This window comes from Lissotriton vulgaris, chromosome 2_2, assembly GCF_964263255.1.
Source record: "Lissotriton vulgaris chromosome 2_2, aLisVul1.2, whole genome shotgun sequence".
NCBI classification, from domain to species: domain Eukaryota; kingdom Metazoa; phylum Chordata; class Amphibia; order Caudata; family Salamandridae; genus Lissotriton; species Lissotriton vulgaris.
This window is the reverse complement of record NC_141688.1, coordinates 203,107,330-203,132,399: the sequence shown is the minus strand read 5'-3', so window position 1 is coordinate 203,132,399 and position 25,070 is coordinate 203,107,330. Positions and strand designations below refer to the sequence as shown.

Below are 25,070 nucleotides of genomic sequence, written 5' to 3'. Positions count from 1 at the left end.
GTACTGTAACTTGTCAGGTGATACTTTATGTCCTTCCTTGCCTAAATGATTTAGTAGGGCAATGGTATCAGTAACACAGTTGCTTTGACTTTTAGACGCCACTAGAAGGCCGTCTATGTACTGAACCAAAACAGACTCCTTTGGCAGGACTAAGGATTCAAGGCATCTTTTTAGAATCTGATTAAAAATCGAAGGGCTTTCTGTGTACCCCTGGGAGACATGATTCCAGACGTAGACATGACTGTCAAACTCAAACGAGAAAAGATATTTGCTGTCTGGATGCAATGAGATGGAAAAGAACGCATGGCATAAATCAATGACAGTGAACCATTCCGCATTCCATGGGATCTGGTACAGGATCACTGCAGGGTTTGGCACTATGGGACAGCAAGGTACAACAATCTGGTTTACCTTTCGCAGGTCCTGCAGTACCCTGTATTTTCCGCTAGGCTTTTTAATTCCAATTATGGGTGAATTACAAGGACTGCTCATTACTTCCTGTATAATGTTTGCTTCTAGCAACCGGTTTACTTCCAATGCGACTCCAGCTTTTACTTCTGCACTCATTTTATACTGTCTAGTTTTCTGGTAAGTAGCATTGGGTTTAATGGCTATTTTAACTGGGTCCACATTTGCCATTAATCCTACATCTCTCCCAGTGAAATCCCACACTTCTGGTATCACCTTTTGTTGGAGTTCTTCAGGTAAGTCGTGAATTGTCAGAGTTTTGATTGCTGCATCGGGCCTTAACAACATTAGTTTTTACCGGCCGTCTTCATCTGGGGTCTGAATTTCGACGCCTTTTGGTGTGCAAAAGATGGTACAGTTCATTTTGTACAACAAATCTCGTCCCAGTTGGTTCACTGGACTGGAGTCACAGACAACAAATCTGTGCATTTCTTTGAAATTCCCTATAGAAATCTCCATTGGTTCAGTTACAGGAGTGCTAATTATCTGATTTGATACGCCCACTACTTGGATTGCTTCTCCCGAGAGGGGTAGGTTTGGAACGTCCGCTGTTCTCACAGTCGAACGGGTAGCACCAGTGTCCAACAGAAAGGTGACATCATTTCCTTCAACCTTTCCTTCAATGTATGGCTCAGTCTGGTCTACCGGTAAGGAGGCGCCAAGCACGCACCCCTCTTCCTCCCCCCTCAGGCCCCGTCAGTATGGTTCATCGCAGAGGAATGTATCATTTAACAGGAATTGTGAAGTTACTGCATTTCTCTCATTTCCTCCTTCCCATACCTCGACTCCCTCATTCTGTTTAGTCTGATTCTTATAATTAGGTCTAGGAGCTTGAGGCAATGGATGCTGATTTACCTGTTGCTGATTCTTTCGTGGCCCCTCTTGCTGCACCTGTGGATTTAAACCATTTATGGGGGCATTACCAGCCTGCAAATGTGGACACTCGTCTCTCCAGTGCCCTATCTGACCGCACCCGTGACAGGGGAACTTCTTTTTGGCCTCTTCTTTACTCATTTTTACTCGGGGTTTCCCTCCTCCCCCAGAGTTAGTATTTGGAGCATTACTATTCATTTTACTTAACTGTTTCTCTTGTTGCTCGGCCAATTTTACTTATGCCGACATCACCTTTTCCTTCAGGGCCTTCTTTTTGTTCTCCATCTCATCCTCACAGTACTTAGCGTACTTGAGGACCTCATCTATGGGCTTTCCCTGCCAACAGATTTTATTGTCTCTAATCCACTGGGATATCTCCGGTCTCAAACCCAACACGAATCGATAAATGAAATGAGTCATATCCTTCATTTAAATATTATCAAAGCCACTGTAGGTCTTGAATACCTGTAATAGTCTTTCATAATAGGAATGCACAGTTTCATTATGATCCTGGGTAGTTCTATCTATTCAGGTCCAATCAGTCTCTTTTGCTGGTACCTTTCCTTTTAGGTATTGTATGACTTGTTCATACTTTCTCATTACATCTGGGGAAGGAGCTCCAGTTCGGGAGTCCCTTGCATATTCGTCACTGGGCCAATCAATTGCTATCTTGCAATCAGTCCATAAATCTACAGGAACTACAATGTTAAAGAACCCATCCAGGTCCTTCAGGAGACATTTTTGAACTTTCACAAATCGTTCCACCTGCCTATACCATTCCACTGGCTTCTCTCTCAATCTTGGGAAGTCATTGGTAAATGACACAATGTCTTGCCGGGACCACGGGACATGTACATATTTCCCACCTGGTACTTCTCTCATGGGATACAGTTTTTCTGCTTGGCCTACTTCTTTTAACACGTATTTGGAAGCCTTTGGTTTGACCTTACTATCTTCCTTTTTCTTTGCCCATCTGGCTTTCCATTTGTCTAGATCTCCCCATTTCTGCAGTATGTTCAGCAATTCCTTTATCTGTGTTTTCTTTCCTGACACATTCATGTTCTCCAAATCTTTATCTGAGAATTCTGCTATATAGGGTTTCTGCAAGACTTTGGATCGACTTACATCAATTCCCATGTCCGCAGCAGTGTCCATTCGTTTTTCGTGGAGCACTCTGGTATTCCGGGTAAGGCTCTTGCTGATAAACAACAACTCTTCTTCGTTAAGGGTATTCAATCTATCTAATCCCACATTTCCAGCCATTAATTCCTCCATTTCTATCCTTAGCCTGTAAATATCCAAAGGTTTGGGCGGGGGAGTTTCTCTGTCTATCTCTTTAGTCCATCTATCTAGTTCTTCTGGAGTCACCACTGTGGCACTCCGGATCCCTGATGTTGTTTCGATTGCTGCACTCACCGTTCTGAGCAACCAGCACTGCACAAACACCGGGAGGTCAGCTGAACAATACGCTGCCACCGGAGAGTGTTTGTTTACCTCGCCGCCATTACGAGGACATAGGCCACGCCCACCGGATAGGCCACACCCCCTCACTCGCTACCTGATACAAAAGCGCGCTGAATCCTAGCGCTGCCCATTTGTAAAGAAGGAACCTCCTGAGGCTTGAGCCGGGAGTAGAGCGGAAACGCTACTTTTAATTTGTAAATTGTTGTTGTTTTAAAAGCATCTTGCTGCACTCACCGTTCTGAGCACCCAGCACTGCACAAACCCCCGGAGGTCACCTGAACAATACGCTGCCACCGGAGAGTGTTTGTTTACCTCGCCGCCATTACGAGGACATAGGCCACGCCCACCGGATAGGCCACGCCCCCCCTCATTCAATCTGCCTCCTATAAATATGTGTTCATTTAGGAAGCGCAGCGGACGAGCGTAGCGGGCGCGACGAATGCGCGCCGAAGGCGCGCATAAGGCAAGCTCGTCTGCGCTCATCCGCGCCGAGTCCGGGCCAGGGGCCACACCCCTTACAACCCAGGCTACACAGACCATAGCCTACAGCCCAGACGCTCTCCACGGCTTGAGGGCCGTGGGACATGATTGTTTGAGGTACGATCTTGATGCTACGTCCCTTCCAGCCACTTGTCCAAAATGTAACGCCCCCCTCTCCATATGGCAGAGCAAACCCTCGTAGCATGAATACTGCATGCTCCTTTTACACTGTAGATCCCTTCCCAAACATAAGGTGGAAATATCCCTCCTACTGGAGGAATGCAAGCCGGACGCATTGTTTCTTACGGAAACATGGTTAACGTCTGACTCTGACCCTGATGTGGTAGCATCCCTCCCCTCTGGTTATCAAATCACTCGTCAAGACCGCCCAGACGGCAGAGGGGGAGGACTAGCAATCATATTCAAAGATCAATATTGCTGCAGACTCGCCGTGGAAAACATTCCAGACTGTGAAAGTTTAGCTTTCTCGCTGGAGCTTTCCCCCAACCACTGCTTCTCGGGCACTTTGATATACCGCCCACCCGGCCCCCCTAAACAATTTCATAACTGTTTACCAGCAATAGTGGCGCCACGCATCTGCACTACCGCCAACTTTACTGTGTTAGGCGACCTTAATTTACACTTTGATTCACCATCAGACTCAACGGCTACTACCCTGGCCGACGACCTAGCCGCACTACAACTCACTCAACACGTAAACACCTCAACCCATGTGAAAGGACACCTCTTAGATCCAGTCTTTAGCAACTGTGCGGAGTTTTTAACTGAGTCCCCACTCCCCCTCCCCTGGACTGACCATTTTTTGGTGCCCTTCACCTGGTCCACCCAGAAACCCATTCCGCCAACACCCTCGACTAGATATGCTAGATCGTGGGCTCGGATACAAGTGGAAGAATGGACAAACAAACTATTGGAAAAACTTCCCTCCAATAATGAAGATCCTTGTCTGGCAAACCAGGAGTACGAAAATTGGATTTTGCACTCCCTCGAAACCATCCTCCCTCTTAAGAAATCTACGGTAAAACGCTCCCACAAAACAGCACAATGGTATTCGGAAGCCCTCAGGAACAAAAAGCGCCAATGCCGAAAAGCAGAAAGGAAATGGCGCTCAAACTATTCTACGGAGGAAAAAACCCGATATCGGGAAGAAATAAAAGCATATAAAGAGGAGATAAAAACTGCCCAAACAGCATACTTCTCAAACAAGATCCTAGCCTCAAAATCTAAATTCAGGGAAATCTTCCAAACCTTGCAAAAACTGACTAAACCACCCCCCCTAGTGTGTACGAGGAGAAATCGGTCTCCCAATACAACGACTTGGCGGAATTCTTCTCGGCCAAAGTAAATAAAATATGCACTTCCTTCCCTCTTGGCACTACCTCTCCGACAGTTCAGGATAACAACAGGGGGTCAGACCTTGGGCTAGCCTCCTCACCCACACTTGACCATTTTCCCTGCATGGATCTGGAAGTGGTAGAATCTATGGCTCGGAAAGTGAAATCCGGCTCTCCAACCGACCCGGCTCCTCCAGAGGCCATGTTACTCGCATCTCAAACGGTCCTACCCATCATCAAGAATCTCTTGAATGCCTCCATTGACTCTGGCATTGTCCCTCCTGCCTGGAAACGGGCAATGGTCCGAGCACTGATAAAAAAGCCAAACCTAGATCCATCGGACTTCACCAACTATCGTCCGATCTCACTACTCCCCTGGGTGAGCAAAATCGCGGAGAAGTATATCAATCTCCAACTGGTTAGCTTTCTGGAAAACAACCAGCTGTTGGACCCTACCCAGACAGGGTTCAGGCCTAAGCACGGAACAGAGTCCGCCCTCCTTATGGTCATCGAGGAGTCCAGGAAAATCCTTGATCAAGGAGGATCAGTGGCAGTGGTCCTCCTTGATCTCAGTGCGGCGTTTGACACGGTCAGTCATAACACCTTACTGAACCGCATATCAAACGTCGGCATTGTGGATAAGGCCTGGCTCTGGTTAAAATCTTTCCTAAGCAACAGGTCGTTCCAGGTATTTGACGGACAGACAGTCTCGTCCAGCATAGCCCTGAAGTGTGGAGTCCCCCAGGGCTCCTCTCTAAGCCCTGCGCTCTTTAATATCTACATGAGGCCACTGGCTGAGGTAGTTTGTCCGTATGGAGTTAAGATCATATCCTATGCGGACGACACAGAGCTGGTGGTCTCCCTAGCGCAGGAAGCTCAACACCCACTTTCAGGAGGACTAACAAAATGCTTGGAGGAGGTGAAGTCCTGGATGACCCTGTCATCACTAAAGCTCAACGGTGACAAAACGGAGCTTATGCTCCTGGGCCCGGCTGACCCGACCTTCTTCAAGTCATTATGGCCCACCTGTCTAAGCCCCCCCCCCCCCCCCCGGCTCCGAAAGAAAACATCAAAAGCCTAGGGGTATGGCTGGACAGGAATCTCTCTCTTAACACCCAGGCCACAAAGCTTTCCGCCACCTGCTTTGGACTTCTCAGGACATTGAAGAAAGTTCTTCCCCTGCTCCCAATGGAGGCATAGCAAACAGCCATACATGGCATAATACAGTCACGTTTGGACTCGAACAACGTCCTCTATCTGGGAGCCCCAGAGTACACATTGAATAGACTACAACTGGTACAAAACTGTGCTGCCCGTACCTTACTGCAAATCCCCCGCAGAACCCCAGTCAGGGAGGCACTGACCAGCCTTCATTGGCTACCAGTACGCAAGAGAGTCACTTTCAAAGCAATGTGTATTGCCCACCAGGCCTTCTGGGACTCGGGGCCCCAAATCACGCGTAGCCTAGTTAGCCAATATCATCCAGGCAGAGACTTACGCTCTAGTCAGGCTTTTTTGGCAACAGTCCCCAGAATTAAAAGGACTAGATCAGGCGGAAGAATGTTCACCCTCAACGCCTCAAAGATCTGGAACTCCCTTCCTTTTCATCTGAGATCTAATCCTGACCTCGCCTCCTTCCGCAAACAACTAAAAACACATCTGTTCAAATCCCCGTAATAATTCAGTCCCTCCCCCCTCCTCCCAGTCTGCTATCCTCATTACACCTCCATCTGGTTCCTCTAGCGCTTGGACGCCCCAGGGCAGCAATTCGCGCTATAAAAATCCATTTTCATTCATTTCATTCATTCATTCATTCCGGATCCCTGATGTTGTTTCGATTAGGACTACCTTTGCCTTTGCCTGACTCCCTGCCCGAGGTTCACTGGTCCCAGGCTCCCTTATGGGCAAATCCATTAGGGAGATCACGGACTCACATTCACTCACCTGATCATCAACTACGAGTGGCTCTTTTCTTGGGGGTGCTGTGATTGGAGTAATGACTGGGGTTCTTGGACTAGCCTGCCTATCCCCGTAAAGAGGTATAGCAGGACCAATAGTTACTGGGATTGTCAGGGCATCAGGACTGGGATGTATCTGAGCTATAGTCTGAATTAGGTCATTTCGCTGCTTAATCAGGGCATCTCTTTCTCGTTCATGTAAAACTCTTTCTGACGAGTTGTCATGCATTATTTGGGGCACTAAATGAGGGTATATACTCGGGGCAGTGGGGATGGCTAACCCTGGTCTGTCTTCACCAAAAGGTCGGTAATATGGGACTGCTGTACTAAGTCTGCAAAATTCATCACTATTACTAGGTTTGCTACCAGCCCCAGTTACATCTGTCTCGCTGGCCCTTCTACTTCTGGGATGTCGGAAAAAAGGATTTTTCGAACTTAGGGTTCCCGACGCTTCAGCATAAGGAGGTGGATTTTTCATTAACAAATCCTCCAGATACTCATCCTCTGAATCCCCCATGGTCATTAGGTGTCGAGTTTTCTCTATTTTTTTTCCTTCTCCATGTTCAGTTACCCCAAACATTGGAAATAGTCCCTAAACCATCATATTCTGTCTCCACTGCTTCATCTTTTGCTCCTTTGTCTCTCGCTGTAATTTTGGATACCATTTGCTCACTCCCTTATCCATTCGGGGTCTGTCTCGCTCTAGAGCCTCAATCTCCCATTCCTCTAAAGCTTCGTACTGCGTTAATCTGGGTCGGGGGTGTAATTCATTCATTCGGGTCCTTAAGTTAAACAGGATTCTACCATTAAAGGTACCATTGAGGGGAAATGCTAGGACTCCGTCATCTTCAGTATACTTTACCCAATTTTTCAACCACACACAGTTATGATACCCTTTGTCAAACATCATAAAGGATGCGGGAGTATTAGGAGGTGGAATGATCACACCCTCCCTAGTTCTAATGGGTTTGTCTTTCTTAAAATAATTCTTGATCTTTTCGGCAAATGACAATTTTCTCTTTCTTCCGTACATATTGTAAGGTCTACCGCTTAGCATCTGCTCCTTATGAAAATCTAGGTTTTGCGGATTAGGTAAGAATTCAGGATACCACATAGACCTCTCCAAACTATCCTCAAGCTCGGATTGATTAATTTTGTTTACTTATGGGCTTTCAATGCTAGCGCATCTTTCAACTCCCGGCAACCAATCAGCACTGAGGTTGCAAAATCTGTCAACCAATGGGTGCGCGGCCCCTTCGTGAGATGCGGTCTCAGTCTTCGGCACTCACCCCTCCCTTACAATTCTGGCTTCGCTACACACCCGCTGGCTCAATCAATACCAGCGCGGCACGGAGTGACGTCAGTGCAGCCTTGCGACCGACTCCCTCCTTCACAAGGTAACGGAAACTTTGAATTTTTCTTAAAGTGCAAATGCGAATTTTAGTTAACAACGTATAACGTTCGCCACTGTGCTTGAGGGTTTTAAAAAGAAAGAGGGTTTTTCTTTTACTGCAAGTAAACCACTTTTGTCTACTTTTCATTCACTACAGATAGATCTCTCCTGCCTATCCTTCACACACAAGCAATAGAGAACCTGCTACTCTTTTGACTAATCCACTTCTTTCCGGGATATATACTAAGTCAATTTTCGCCAACGTCCTCCCTTGCTGTCATTCAAGCTCCAAAGAACCTATTACTCCTGCCGTCTGTGACCCTTACTAGGTGATATCACAATGAGAGTTTCAACAAGGTGTTTGTAGCTAACATTTACACATCAATAATTTTATGAAAATCCTAATTAGCGCTTCCAGTCCTGCCTAACCATGCACTAATCTCCCTCCTAGCCAGTGACCTCACAGCCAAGTGGATTCTACTCACCACCTGCTTTTTAATTTCCCCGCGGATCCCCACAACACGAAAACAATCACTCACAATTGGTTAGTAATATACTTAGTGTTTCATGAGCTATAATAAACTTATTCTATGACATTTAAATGCAATAACAATCCTTATTTTAGCAGCAAAAAATATTTAGCAGCACATTTTATTTTTCACGGTTCAACAGAAACTATCTTATCTACCTATCTTAACTAGTCCTAACCATCATCCTGCTACCAGAAAATACTGATAGATCGCGCAGGTCACCCGGCTCTGAGTTTACCAGATTTTCACGCACTTGGGCCCATGACGTGATTATGACACTAATTTTGTGAGTCGGGCGAGTTTACACACCACTATCAGTACTTTGTATGTGTCTTCTCTAACACTATTTCCATGGCACCTGACTTACCACAGGTACATATCCTCACAATGAATCAGGAGCTAGTTGTAGACAGGAGACAGGAAAATCCTAAAATTACTCTATTCATTCAATATCACTTTGTAATTCTTCAATGACCACAGGCACCTGAAGGGTTTTAAGGATTTTTATATAGAAAGTAAAATTCAAAGTGACAAGAGAATAAGACTGATGCAAATCAGAACATCAATGATCAAGATTACAACAATAAAGTAGCTATGGATAAGGGCAGGCACCATTTGAGTGCGAGTGGAAATCTACTGGGTAAGGGTAACAGGGAACATGATATTCAGTTTCAGGCTTATGCTAGGGTGAATACGTTTAAAGCACATTAATCAGTGAATCTCTAAAGAACCCTTAAGTGATTCAAACTCCTAATCTTAGTCTATCTATTAAACTAAACTTAGATCCTAAACATCAATAAAGTTCATCACACTATTCAAGCAAAAACAGTTTCAATATGCCCTACAGGAAGAGAAAAATGGAACATACTAAGAAACAGTTTGCATATATGACATTGGAGAGAACAATAGAGGCTTTATTAAAGATCAAGAAGGAAAGGGATAGTAAACGGACACCCACAGGTATATTTACCTAGGACAGGACTGAGGACTAACCCTGGCCACGGGTCAGCTTTGGAAAGACGAGGACAAGGACCCTCAAGGATTTAGGATGCCAGTAGGTGAGCAGGTACAGCTCACGGAAAATCAGGACAGGATACCCCTCAGGACTTTGGGTCAGGACTGGGCTCACCAAAGGGCACGACCAACCCCGGCAACTTCAGATGCAACGCCTGCGCTACCCCCTCACTGCACGGAATCCGAAAAGTAACCCCGATTGGGTTTCTCGAGTCTCCCAGCAAAGTGCTTCGCCAGCACTTAAGACTATTTCCACCCCTTGGAGTTTGTGGAAAGTTCGGACAGAGTGCTCCGCAGCTCTCTGTGACAATCACCTATAGAGTCGTGGGTCGGTGACAGGAAAGCTATTCGGACAAGTCAGACAATTTCTCTAACTAAACTTAGGCTAGTTATACCCTTTTCGGGTCCCTAGACCACCCACAAATGTTGCAAGTGACAGGGTCCCAACTTATGATTGGTCGGGAGAGGTGGTTAGGTCATTGTCACCACCTAAACTTCTGGGTTCCCATAATTAATATTTATATTTCAGTACCCACCCCTTACATTCCTGTTCCCAGGCATACGTGTAGAAGAGGACAATAGAGTACACAGTAAAGTATCAATATGTTTCAAGTTCAGGTACAGCTCGGCTCCCCTTGCCGGGTCACAGTTCAGGTTCTCATGAGCATCCCAGCCTCAGCAGCCAGCTGGCGGGGTTTTGCTTCTGCGCAGTTTGACTTCTCCCTCATCACATGACGGGGTCGTAATGGGTTTCAAAGATGGAGTGACTCCCCACTCCCAGGCCCCCAGATACGCGATACATAAAAAGTAAGCGAAAACAAATTAGAAACACAGAAAAAATGAATACACTTTACACCATGATAATCTAAACTGCACCCCTTACTTCATAATAACTATAGCGGTTAAGAGTTAAGCAGAAATAGATAGAAATGCAAAGCAGCATGGGCAAGCAGAGAGCGTGTTTAAAGACAAGCGGCCATATTAGCTACAATGCGCATGAGCGAAAATATCCCTCCAAAACTGCGAGTGCGTCACATCACATGGGTATGACCGACGCATGCGCAGACTGGATTTCTGCGAAGCGGCCATTCTGTAGTATGCAAGCGTAGTTAGGATTAATAGACACATAGGCAAGTGTCTCTGGGACACCCGCGTGTACTGTAAAAGTGTAATATTAATGACAAACAGGATTGATTAATACTATTACAAGTTAACGAGGTTCATGAATGTGAGCAAGTCGCTTTACGTGCGAATCCTTGCTCCATCAGTGTCTCATCACTCCACTCTCAGTGCACCTGACTCAACAGTTCCTTTTCTTTAGGAAGCCATCGTCATCATCCTTCAGGAGAGGAAACTCCGATAATCTCTTCCACAGCTCGCACATGGTACTCAGAATAAGTGTTGCAAATTCTTTCAGCACGATTGTCCACTAAAACATTTTCTACGGTTGGCAAGGACATTCCATTAACAACATCATTACTTCCTCCACACAACCACAGCCATCTTCGGGAACTCTTGAAGGACAAAATGTATTTCTTTGCAGCCTACATTTTAGAAAGCACATGAAACTTAATAAAGACTTTTCAGTTATTCTCTGCAGAACAGTAAAGTGTGCTTTCTCTAGAAAAAACAAATACACAGTAAATTATCAAGTCACAACAAGCGTCATTATTAATACTCTTATTTTCAATACACACTTTTGTACTTATTTTCGAACAGTTAGTAAAAAATAAAAAAATGTCTCTTTAAAACATGTTGTCTCTACCATTATTTTCTTTTGCTGTTATGTTTGCATTCATCATTCATATTTGTGGCCTACTAATAAACTCTAGGAAATACTGATCTTTTTTAACAGCACGCATTTACACAAGTTCATGTTCTCCCCGTTTTTAGTTATTCTCTGTTAATTTTCACATCTCTGGTAAATAGATCACACAATGAGAAGTTTGATCCGAAACCCTGCTCCATCAATCCCTCCTTTGACAGAGACTTGACCATCATACAAACCCGAAAATCTGATTTTCATCAGGTGACACCACTTAGAAAGCAGTAGAGTACTTCTGTTTCAATCTAACCTCATCTAAGTCTTTTACAATTTCATTGTAATTTCCCCTTCTGTCTTCCAACTCTATTTCTTCTCTCACTGGGGTGTGAAAAACATCATAAGTTCTTTACTGTCCTTCGACAAAGAGATCTGATGATAATATGCTGACAAATCAATAGTGGAATACTACTAGGCACATTTCAGCATGAATAACATTTATTTACTATGCTGTTCCCATTAAAGTGTTGCAAATCCACACACAATCTCAATTTTCTATTAGCGTGGCGTGCTACAGCCAAAGTTGAAATCTATGCTATAACCCAAATGGGCTTCATTATGTCAGCAGCAACCAACTTTTTCATTTCTGTTTCCACTTCAACTTGTAATGAAACAGAAATACTCCTGACCTTATGAATTTTTGGTACCGCTCCATCTTTGAGCTTGATTTTATGTTCAAACCCCTGTAAATCCCCATAGGTTTTCCTGAAAACTGTTGAAAATGTTCTTATCATCTTTTCCCCAACTTTTACACCTACACCAATCACAAGTACCTGCAAAACACTTTTAGGATCCAAATTAATGCAATGGTTTTTCTAATCCTGGCAACCTAAAACTGACAGTCATTTTCAGGCAATATATAACTTATCAAATGCATGTCGATTTCTAAATTCAAATTTGAACAAACGAAACCCAATTATGTTAATATTTTCACCTACGTACTCTTCTATTTCTATATACGCGGCAAACAATTTCATTCAAACCATGTCTCTTCATTGATAATCGTATGTGGTGACCCCCAAATTTCCAAAAATCATAAGGGGTACACCTCTTTCATCCAGTAGAGGTACACCTGTTTCATCCAATATTTAGGTTTGTTACCCACTAACAAACATACATCCTTGATATGCAAAATACTTCTCTCCTTCAACTTTGAAACACATTCAACAGTATCGTCCTCACTTTCTGCAGAATCTTTACGCTCAGACTCACCTTCATTCAAGTACTTAACTTTCTTTGACTTTCGACGACAGATTTCGGCATAATGACCTACCGCTCCGCAGTTGCCACATTTTACTTTTCTGGCTGGAGTCTGGACACGAGGTGGTATACACAAAATGCTCAGAACTACTACACCTCTAACATTTAGGAGATTTCTTGAAAGAGTTTCCTGATTTTGATCTGCCCCTTCCTTTTGCACTTGGTGCCTTCCAAACCCTTAATTTTCCACACAATGTCAAATTCTTTAGCATCGATTTTCAAAGCACTAGCATACCTACTAGAGGTCTCTGCTTTTCTTACAATTGCCAATACATCATACAAACATGAATCACCATTTAGCCACAGCCATTTTGGATTGCACGCATGCATAACTACTGGTCACGCATTAGATCTTCTTGTAATGGCTACACTCTTCAGTTGTTTTCTCTGAAAAAACTTATAACATGTTACACCTATGCAGACTTTGGGAGCAAAGTGCTTATCTTAGTTTTCAGCTACTAAGTTCAAAACATTTACATCACCACAGTTGTATGCATTTAATTAAAGGTTTCCACCACCTCAGGGCCAGAAGAGGGCAATAAAATGATGTTCTTGTGATCCGGTTTAATGTTCCCATCAGCATTCACTGTTTCAGTATATAATTTAAAAAATACTCTTTTAATTCACATCACGTTAATGCAGGTTCCGAACCACACAACCAAAATGCTGGTGGCGGACAGAATGAGAAAGTTTGTTGACCCATTACGAATATAATGTGAATTGTTCAGTGTCTTTTACTTCACCAGTAAAACTGGAGTCGTCCATGGTCCAAACTTCACTACACTACACTGTATGCAATATTCAATATTCTCTCACCGTATTTAGAACAGCAGCAAATCATCCATACATCCAAATAAAAAATAATAATAATTCAGACCTCAAAAATGTCAGGGTAATATAACCGATTAACCAATTTCATTTGCTTTGTAGTTTCTACTGCCACGTGTTTTCACTACACTGGAATGGCTTTGTTTCCATCCCAATTTAAGATGGGTGCCATGTACCATAGCAGCGCATCTGAGTATCTCCCCAATGACATCAGATGCTCAGAAGTCTTCCTCATGCATAGCACCGTGTGCGCGCTGTTGCCTGTCGTCACTTGAGGGCTTTTCAAGAACTTGCGGCCTCCAACGCCTTCACGGCTTTTAATCCCCGCGGCCAGAGAAATTGAAAGGTAACGCGTACCTTGCGGCCAAAAATCAAAGCATATTATAGACTCGCCGCGTAGACCCGTAGCAAACCGGAACGCAATATCTCCTGACAACCGCTCTAGGTACTGGGGCTGAGATTAGCGATCCAACTGTCTGCACCCTCACCTCACAATAGTTCCCCCAAAGTATAGTTTACTTTGCTATGCTAAAATATACGCACATAGAGGTCGGGTTGAGGAATATATGGGCCCGATTCACAGAACTAACTTAAGACAAAATCCTAAACTTACTACCATTTTCTATTCACAGAAGGCACTTACTCATTTTGGTATTCACAGAAGACACTTACTCATTTCGGTATTCACAGAAGTTAGGAGTCCTAACTTTAGGACTCCAAAATGCCTTCTGTGAATACCAAAAGTCTTAAAATTAGGATTTTTCTCAATTTAGTAGTAGTAAAGTTAGGACTCCTAACTTTAGGACTCCTAAATGCCTTCTGTGAATACCGAAAGTCTTAAAATCAGGATTTTACTCAGTTTAGTAGTAGTAAAGTTGAGAAAAATCCTAATTTTAAGACTTTCGGTATTCACAGAAGGCATTTAGGAGTTCTAAAGTTAGGAGTCCTAACTTTACTACTACTAAACTGAGAAAAATCCTAATTTTAAGACTTTCGGTATTCACAGAAGGCATTTAGGAGTCTGAAAGTTAGAAGTCCTAACTATACTACTACTAAATTTAGAAAAATCCTAATTTTAAGACTTTCGGTATTCACAGAAGGCACTTAGGAGTCCTAAAGATAGGAGTCTCAACTTTACTACTACTAAACTGAGAAAAATCCTAACTTTAAGACTTTCGGTATTCTCAAAAGGCATTTAGGAGTCCTAAAGTTAGGACTCCTAACTTCTGTGAATTCCGAAATGAGTAAGTGCCTTCTGTGAATACCAAAATGAGTAAGTGCCTTCTGTGAATACCAAAATAGTAGTACGTTTAGGATTTTGTCTTAAGTTAGTACTGTGAATCGGGCCCTATGTGTTTATTCCAGATATATTCAAGAGGAGACAGGCAAGCTTCTTCTAAGCGTCTCTCATGCTATCTGTCTCCTTATCTTGTGCGCCTAACTTACGCCCATGCACTTTACCCTTATCAACAAACTCTATCCTAGTGTCTACAGTAAATAAAGAACATAACAAGGGGTTGTCATATGCTGCCTAATACACATCTTAATTTCTATGAGTGGCTGTGTCTTTGTGTCTCCCAAATAATCAACCGTCAAGAAGTCAACTACAGCTGTACATCGTCGTGAAGGTACCCGGCAAGATTTCTGCCTTTTGTTACCAGGACTGAGGGCCAAGGACTCAAGGCTGTACCACACCAGCACTCACGAACACCACAACAGCACTCACGAAGACCAAGACAGCACTTACGAAGACGGAATATGTTGTTTGTATGTGCCGTATTTCCCTTTGTTTTCGTGTACAAATACTATGCTTGTCATAAAAGCAAGTATGTGGTTGGACATTCATTTATTAGGGTTGCTTGAAGCAACTTGAGCCTTGTGTCAATTAACAACTCAGTCCCAGAGAAGCGTTGCAGTGCTCCACCTGAGCTACCACTGGGAGTCAAGTGCTGAAGTGGTAATATTTGGTCCAGTTGCTCAGGACCGTAGTAGGTCAGGCCCTAGGGCATCAGGAGAGTAAAATGCCTCAATTCTCATGCTAGGGATCAGTAATTTCTGTTTGTGCAGTAGCCCTCTGATAGTCTCTGCCATTTTGCTCATTAAGAATTTTCAGGTTACTGAGGCTCTTGATAACAATTTACACAGACAGCAAAGTAATATACATTTACAGGTACCGATTGGGACTCTGGAATACGGACCTGAGGCACAAAGCTGGTAGGTGTCACATTGTGTGACAATCTTGGGCCCATAGACGGAGGCAAAATAATTATGAACATGCTTTATGTAACCTGAGGTGAGTGCCACTGGGCAGGGCTGAGTTTTTGGGGTCATTAGGGTCTAGTATGGGTTACTTTATGATTGGGTGGATCAGGCCTGTCTTGAGAACATCTGGAAAGATACCTTGAATCCGGGAGGAGCTGACAATGGCAAAGGTGGAAAGTACTATTTCCTTTACCAGGACTCTTATTGTATTCAGGCACACAGGGTTAGGAGGCCACATTTATAATGTGCTGTTCATGGACTTGAACATCTAGGGGTTTGAAGACCACATGAAAAAAGGTATTAGTATTTATGTCCTACTTGTTGCAGATAAACCAAACTGTCTAATGGTTTTCTTATGCACCTATAATGAGAAATGATAAATTACGTACCAGATTACCACAAAAATAATTTCACTAACTATTCTCCTCAGTTTCCAACAACTCAACATTTTGAAGCAAAAAATTAGAGGTTATGTGCCATAGAGAGTTTGCCTTCAATTATGAAACTAATATATTGCTTTTGTTTTAAAAATCAAAACAAAGTAGTAGTCTCCTAGGGCAGGGGGAGGGGCAAGAAAGTAAGGTGCCTACCAGCATATGGACCCCATACCTAGGTAGCGGCTGGGCAGAGCACGCGCATGTGGTATAAATGGCCGATCGTTGCCGTAGTAACCAATGCTGTCACATGCTGCCGGAGAAATGGCGCACCTAAAAGGACTACAGAGTCAGACCTCTACGATGATAGTGGTATTCAAGCGGGTACCCACTGGGTCTATGCCATAGGATGCAGACTCGGCATTAGATGTGCACTTGCGATGCCTTGTTAGCGATTTGACGCGCAGCTTATCAACGGGCCAGACTTACAAACAAACAAGCACATTTTAACCAAGCTCAAACACCTTCCTGTATTTAACCGTTCCATAAAAAAAAAATCTATTCATAATGACAAAATAAGGATACAAGTCTCTCTGCACTAACCAAGAGATGTGAACTCTGAGATAATAGCAGCTTACTGGCTTAAATTATGTGATTTTAAGCGCATATTTTATTTTACCAAAATTATTTTTTCATCATTACTGCATACAAATGTGCTTTCATTCACAGATGTGAGCTCAGAACAACAGCTGCATAAAAACCCACTGTGATTGATTTAATAGACTATAATGCTGCTGTGTAATAACTCTGGGACAGCCAGTTTCGGCCGGCATGACTTGCGGGTGTGGAGAGGAGGCGGGGGTTTAATAAAAAAAAATTATTAAAAGTACCTACCAGGGTCCCGCGCCGCCTGAGCTACTGCCGGGTCCCGTGTTCCCCTGCTGCTCTCCTAAACAGGAAGTAGCCACAGGCAGCCTCCCTCCCATCCCATAAGCCAATCCAATGCTGCAATGGCAGTGTTGTGATTGGTAGGGACAGCGCCCAGCCGGGCGCCTATGGGGAGGCCATTTTCTAAGAGTGTGCATGACTGGCCAAACAGTCAGTACCCACAGCATTGGCCAAGCCACTCCTCCTCAACCAGCCCGCCCCCATCCAGTCTTACCTTTCTGCTTTCTTGCAGTGCATGTAGCAGAATCATAAAATTATATTTAAAATACCATTTTATGTTTCTGCTTCTCGTACCGCGAGTGGGGTCAATCAGTGGGGCGATGTTCCTCTGCCCTAATGGAGGAGCCGCCCCTGGGCACAGGGTCCATACGACAACTGTCTTGCTGCTAAGTTACCGCATGGTTTATGTTTACAAACTATTAAGTATAGTAATTACTTCACACTGCAGTGCTAGAATGTGACGTATTAATGTCAAAGCATCCACGTGTTAAAAAAATGTATTTTGAAGAGATATTACCATTTTTTTTAAACGACGTTTGTTTTATGCACACTTTTTCAGGGCTCAGCGCGCGCACTGACTCTAAAATTCAAACCAAACCCCTGGCTCGGCTCGTGCTGTTTGTTAGCTCGTTCACCTCGGCTCAGTTAACCTACAGAAATCAGTGCCAACTATGAATATTTCTTTCTGCTGAAAAGCAACCTGCTGCTGCATCTGACACGCCCCCAGCACCTGTCCGTGCACAGAAGCCTGCAGGTGCCCCGAGCGTCATAAGGTGTCACTGGGGATCGCTTCCTCCTTTATCTGAACCCAGGAAGTGAACCTGCAGCCTGCAGCCCGGAGGGGAGCTGCGGCCGCGCGTGCAAACGGCCAGGGTGCATAGATTTGTTTTTCAGCGCTAGGGCCCGGTCTCTGGGCGCTAGGCACTGACGAGCAGACGTGAGCCGAGGCTGGGCTGACGTTGCCAGGGAGCGCGGGGAGAGAAGCCGGGCTGGGAGGAGGCTCCTCCTTCCACGGGAAGGGGAGGAGAACCCGGAAGAGCCGCGAGAGCCGGGCCTGCATAGTGCGACGTTGTACACTGTATAGCATTAGCTGCCTCGGCGCTAAGGAGGAGGAGGCACGAGGGTTGAGGGGGAGCGTAGGAAGGATCAACCCAGCGGGCATACTGAGGGGCGCATCTCTGCAGGGGGGCGTGGTCCAGGGCTAAGTTGTTGTTGTGGAACTAACTGACCTGAGCTCTACCCACAACTTCCTCCCTGGACGGAATTGTGTGAGCTTCAGAAAAGCAGGTTATTTTCTAATATCTTAATACTCTTATCTTCTAAAATTGGGCAGTTCACAACTTTAGCACTGTATAAAAAAAAAACTGCACTCTTCTAGGTGCTTGTGGATGCATTTGCACCCTGTGGATTTGCTGTTTCTTTAGGGTGGTCTGCACAGGTCCTCAGATCTCGCGATGGCTTCTGGAGAGAGGGGGAATGCGGAGGATCTTCCACATGATAGCACGTGCGACGCCTGTGAGCCAGACGAGGCCCAGGAGGCCGCGCGCCATTGCCAGGACTGCAGCTTTAGCTTCTGCCCACCCCACGCGGAGGAGCATTGCCAGAGGTACCCCAGCCACCAGCTGAAGGACTGTGGGCCTGAGGTCAAGAGCCAGGAGGGCGATAGGGCCAGCGAAGCTGGTGACACAGCGACAGCCATGGATACCGCGGCATCTGAGCGGGTGGACGACGATCATTTGGAGAAAAGGAAGTGCGAGGAGCACGGTCAGGACCTGACGCTATATTGTAAAGCGCATGAGGAGATCATTTGCGTCCTGTGTGCCGTGGCTGGAGCACACAAGGATCACGAGCTCGTCACGCTCAATGAGGCCTATGAAGAAATGCGGGTAAGTCTGCTCCACGACGAATACACATATGTAATAATAATAACTTGTCTTTTATATAGTTCTAAAAGTGTAAGTGTCGGAAATCATACTGAACATTGCAACACTGTCAGCCACTGCTGCCTTCTATAATAATAATTCCACATTTGTAAAGTGAGTACTTATCACCCCTAATGGTATCCAGGCACCGAGGGACCGTTGGGGAGATTAAGTTAGCTATTGCTAAGAGTCACATGATGCTGAGCTAGCGCCAGGTATCGAGCCGTGACCCCCGCGCTCTGTGAAAGCAACTCTGGCCGCTGTGCCACACATCTCCTCGAGACTAATGGAACGCTCCACTTCTAAAGTAATGCACAGCTGCATGATTAGGATGGGTACAGTGAATCTACAAGTACCTGAGTGACCAGGGCAGGGGGCTAAACAGCCAGGACAGGTTGAAGATCAGTTTCGAAAAGATGCCAGTTGTATTGTTTCATTAGCCCACTTGGAATCAAATCTCTGAACTACAAATGGTACCCTCATTTCTGCAGAAAAAGCGTTACCCAAAAGCCTAAGTGCTTAAGTCTCGGATTGGCAAATTGCTGGCACTTTCCCAGCATGGCAGCATTTTCCAGCGGGCTGCTATAGAACAATAGGTGCTACAGTTTCTAACTTGTTGTCTTAGAAGCTACAGAATGGGTAAACCTTTTTTTGACTTCTCATGATGTAAGGCTTATAAGGGAATATTGCATGATCTTCTGTCAAACTCAGTAAGTGGTAGGTAGAAGTCGCCAATCTGCTTAATATTTAGTAAGTAGTAACATACAGGGATGCTATCTGAAAGTGTTGAATCAACATTGAGAAATGTAATACCAATCAGTGTGGTAAGAAATGAAGTGTTTGAAAAAAACTCGTATATAGATTAAAAAAACAAAACAATCAGAAACTGCAAGAATAGGATGGATTAGCTGGTTAAGCGAAGGATTAGATAAGGTGCATATAATGTCAGGACTTGTAGTCTGCTCCTGGTAGATAAGTGAGTCTTCACTCCAGTATCTTCATCCGCCTATAGCAAGGATCCAAGGATATAGTCTACTATAACAACCTAGACAAAAAAAGCATGGAACACACGTCTGCGTTCAAGGACCGGCCCTGTGGACCTACTAACTTCTAGGCACAGACATTCCAGGACCTGCACGTTTTGGAGATAAGTGTCACTAAATGTTAGCAGTCCAATGAGGTCTATCTTTCCACTGCAGGTGATCTTCTTCTCAAAGTGTGTTCACTATCTCAAGAGATTTGTGGAGGCTCCATAAACCAGTCTGGGGTATGAGTGAAAGAGGCAGGGCATCCAGTAATCTTTGGGTACAGGATACTCCCTTTCACTCAGCATCCCAAGAGAGATTACTCAGTAGGAGCTCAAGGCAGCCCTGCGAGAACGTGCTGGTGAAATTCACATCTGCTTCGTACGTAGCCTTTTGTGAGAATAGTAATACTAGGTGCTCAACCTCTTTTGAATATAAGAAAGGGAGAGGATTGGTTCTCCAGAGAAGTATACAATAGAATAAGAAATTACTTGGCTTTAGCACAAGTAGCCTCATCGGGTCTTCTGTTAGATCTGGAAGGGAATGAGCATTTACTACTTCAGTTCGCAGTGTAAAACCTTTTTATATGGAAGACATCGAAGAATTCTAAATGTTTAGTTCTTTCAGAGGAAGCTCGAGAGTTGCTCCATAATTCATGGGCCTGTGGTACTAGAAAAATATATGGAGAGTAATGGAAAATTTGGATTCATTGGTACATGGGGAGTGATTTTTGTCTCGAGAAGCTTCTGCATTGGAGGTAGCAATATTCTAAATCATCTTTATTCAAATCTTTCTGTTACAGGGCAATATAGATCTGCAGTGTGAGCTTGGCCGAGGTCGTTTGATGATTGGCTCTTTAGTAGGGAGCCAGTAGATTGTACTATCATGAAAGGCATAAGGTTCAGATACCCCCTCCAGGGGAAATACGATTATATTTGGTTCAAAATTCAGTTTTAAAATTGTTAGAAGGCTAGCCAGTAAACAGATTTTTATTCTTAAGAGAAATAACACTGAAGTGAACAGCCTTACTTAGTTTGGTATAATTTAGGAGGGTGTCGGATGTATATGCTTTAGAGGCAAGTAGTAAATCATATGTACTTCATGGTATGTGGTTTCAAGTGTTCATGAGAACACAAACTATGAGTTCCTCAATTTTCTCTCACACTTTTAATCAGCACCTACAGTTAACTGATGCTCTGTTTACGAACATTTGAGAGCAGAGTGAGCGAGTATCGTAAAGATGGTGAGCGTGAGTTGCTTTGGTCAAACCATATGGTGCATTGTCAACGGCTATGGTTGCTTGGTGGGAAAGAACTGTGGTGAAAGGTCTGAATGTGGATATGAGCAATATTCACATCGTTCAGTAAGAAAAGGTATGGCTACCAATGTTTTATTTGGGTGGGTGGATACATTTTGAAGGCAGGGTATTGGTCTGGTTCGTCTGTGTTTGCTTACTTTTATTTGAAACAAGTTGATCTTGCGTCTTGTGCTGCTCTAAAGATCTGTTATCTCCCCATTCTTTACATAATGGATTTTATAGAATACACCAACTCTAGCATCATTGATGGATTAGTAAATAATAGAGAATATATAATTCATTTTAGGAGAGCATCAAGAGAAAGAGAGTTTATTTTAGTTTAAAGTTTGTGATATTGAATTTTTAGAATTAATCTTGGCAAATAATTTGTAGTCATTTTATACTGATGCTCAATAATCTAGGAGGAAGAGAACAAATTATGAATTGCGGACTGGGTTAACAGTTTTTCGCACAATGAATATTTGTCTTCAGAAGTTTTCATTGTTCTCGTCATAGAGCAGATTCAAAGAGGAAGGACTGTGGAGTTTACTGGTTTATCTATATATGACAGTGTTCTGATTCTAAAATGCTATTTCTGGTTATGTTTTTGCTCTGAAGAGGCTGCTTGTAGGTGCAATTAAGAGTCCTTTGCATAAAGTGAGCCTTTTTTAGTTCTAACAACCGGAAGCTGCCTGGTCTCTGTCTTCGTGCCCTTGTGTTCATTTGCGATCTAGAGGCCAATGCATCTCTCTGCAACACTTTGATAATTCCAATCCAATCCAATCCAAAAATTCTTTATTTCGGCCATATAGACCATAAAAGATGCAATAAAAATACAATACATACATTTAAAATACAATATTAAATACATATAGAAGAGTCTCTTCTCGACCAGCGAGGAATAGAGGATGCAAGACAGTACCATGGTTCAGAGGGCTATTTTCTTTCTGATTATCCATGCTGCCATTAGAAATTTAGATATGGCAAACACAATGTGGCCCAGAGTGCTAGTTTTCATAACCCTGTATGCCTGTAAGTACTTCCTGAACCCCAGGTTTCTGCAGAGCGGTGCTATCCAGTATTTCCTGGGTCTGTGATAGGCAGGGCATACAAACATTATATGAAGGTCATCTTCCTCATGGGTGTTGCAGCATGGGCACAGTTTGTCACCCACTTTGATAATTGCAAAGTCCACACTTTAGACGGTAAACGGACCGGAACCAGAGAAGTAGGCAGTTCTCCACGGCTGAATAGTGAAACACTTGTTTCCACCGGGAGGACATGACGAAAGCGCCCCTGGCTCTCTTATTTTAATGAAAAAGACGTTATTTGACGAGCACTATTTCCCAAGCGCATCACGTTTATCTTCAGGACTCTTAAACCGATAAACTGAAGCCGGTGATACAAATATATGAAGGAAGAACGATGTCAATCAACCTATCCTAAAGTATACATTACCACAACAAAATCACTTTTATTACATCCAAAGGAGATTTCAAAGGGTGATCTTATTGACCCCAGATATACGACAGACAAAAACATAGTGTCTTGACAAAGGTGGCTCAAAACCAAACCAACCACCGAAACGCGTCGACGCATTTCCAAGTATAATTCTTAGACTCGGATACCTGTGTTGATACAATATAAAACTGTGCACAGCACATGGGTGTCACATTGAGTTTGAATATACACCCAGTATTGTACAATTGGATGTCTTACTGTTGTCTGTCTCCCCTTTCTTGTTTCAATATTGCTGGTCAATTTTGAATTCTATGTATGTTTACCTTTTCTTTTTACTTAACTGGTTTTATTTGTGTACAGTGGTGCTATTGTCCACTTGGTTTTTAAAAAAAATATTTTGTGTAATTAATAAATTGTAATTTTTTTTAACTCTATTGTCCTAATTTATTTGTGAATCAAGTTGTTTTATTGAACACCTTATTCAAGGGAATTTCTTCTGTGTACTGGTTGGTTAACCCTACTTCCCTTGAACTTAGTTAAGTGGTACCTCTCACTTTGTTCCACACTGTAGATATTGCAGTGGTCTTGTATGCATCGGAGGGCATTAAGTGTAGTTCATCACACAATGTCTTTAATGGCGTAGACCACTTTCGTTCATATGTAGCTTTAGTTCTCTCTCGACTCACATTAATTTATTTCACCTCTTTGGCTTTGTGGGGTGCATTCTAAATTGAAACTGATTTGATAAATTAACTTGTAGAAATAATGCAATCACCCTTATCCTAAATCTAAATTAAAATCAACTTTTTTGCAGTAACACACTCACCTATTTTTTCATAAAACTAACATCTTTTTTTTTTTTTTTTTATCATGAACAAGGGCAATTGTATCCAAGTTCGGTTTACGTGGACGCATTTAATCATTTATGGACAATGGAAATGGTTTGAGGAGTAGATGGTATAACAGCCACATGTATCAATGTACGCAATTGCGATTCCTTAATTGTTATTATTAAGGAATCGCAATGAAGGAATTGTAAAAGCTAGTGCATAGCTATAAAATTAGCGATTCCCAAACATTCTTTAATTGCGACTCGCAAATTGTGAGTCGCAATTAAGAAATGCCTACCCATTAATTCCTATGGGCCTACAGGCCCATAGGAATGAATGGGAGATTGCATGCACAATTTGCGAGTACCAATAGGTACTCACAAAATGCGCATGCAATTTCAAGGGTGCAAGGGTGTCAAAAGGACACCCTGTTGCACCCCTTAAATTGCTCTGTGCACATATGTTGCGCACACACATAACCAAAGGGCATTTGTTTTTGTGTAATCTACAACTATGAAAAATACACATTAGTGCATTTTTTTTGCAAATTACCATCAAGATCACCTTGATGGTAATTTGCGCCCAAGTGGCGAAATCGCTATTTTAAAGTGGTTCTTGCATTACATTTACGGAATCGCAATTTGCGATTCCTTAAATGCCATCGCAATTCGTGAAATCTCAAATTACAAGTTCCTTGAACATTGTTGCATCGCATGTGGCCTATTGCGAGTGCAAATGTACGATTTTTGTGAATCGCTACATTTGCGCTTGCAAAAATAGTTGATGCATGTGTCTGTATGAGTCTACAAGGAATTCCCAGTAATTGTTTTAAAGCTGCAAGGTGCCTGCTATAGCTGAAAATACAGTTTGGTAGTACTTTAAAGCAAGAAAATAAACACTTTCAACATGTATTAAGCATTTGACTTTCTTTAGTGAAACATGTACATTTCTTTCCCAGTTCTGTTGCTTTAAATCTTTCCTGAGATTATTCCAAAGTGATATTATAGCAGTTTTGAGCTTTGCCTGAGACAACGGATCTGCTGTCGTTAGCAAGTTCTTTCTTTATTAAAAACCTGTAAAACGACTTTAAGCTCTCCCATTACCTACTATTAGTTGCCTTCATCGTCGCTTTTATTTCTTTTTTAGGCAGTAGCTGGTTTCCCTTTTTAGGTCGAGCCTTGGCAGCGCATGTGCTGTCTCTTTGAGACATGCAGCATCCACTCTGTGGGCTTACAGCCTGCCCATCGCTTTTTGAATTGTTGCTTTGCGTGTTCTTCGTAAAGGTTTGCTTCGCTGTGGTCAATGTTTGTTGTATGTCCCTCAATTATGTGTGTCGACCCTTCCCATGGAAAATGGCCCTATTACTTGTAGTCTTGCTCTTTTGTGCATATAGATTTGTGTAAATACTATTTGTTGTTTCTGTCTGTGTTATCAGAATGTCAGCTTTTCTTCCTGTACACATACGCTCGACGGAAGCTCGGCAACATGTGCCATAGAGATCATGGT

At 43.3% G+C, this 25,070-nt stretch overlaps 1 protein-coding gene across 1 annotated transcript in view; it reads left to right on the top strand.

Moving 5' to 3' along the window:
* Positions 1-17,831: 17,831 nt before the first annotated feature.
* The window catches only part of TRIM44 (tripartite motif containing 44), a 511,513-nt gene continuing 504,274 nt past the window's right edge, over positions 17,832-25,070 (top strand). The window contains exon 1 of the mRNA XM_086959538.1: positions 17,832-18,915. Within this exon, the coding sequence (XP_086815664.1) occupies positions 18,484-18,915 (432 nt within the window). The 5' untranslated portion in view covers positions 17,832-18,483. The remainder of the gene's footprint in view (positions 18,916-25,070) is intronic.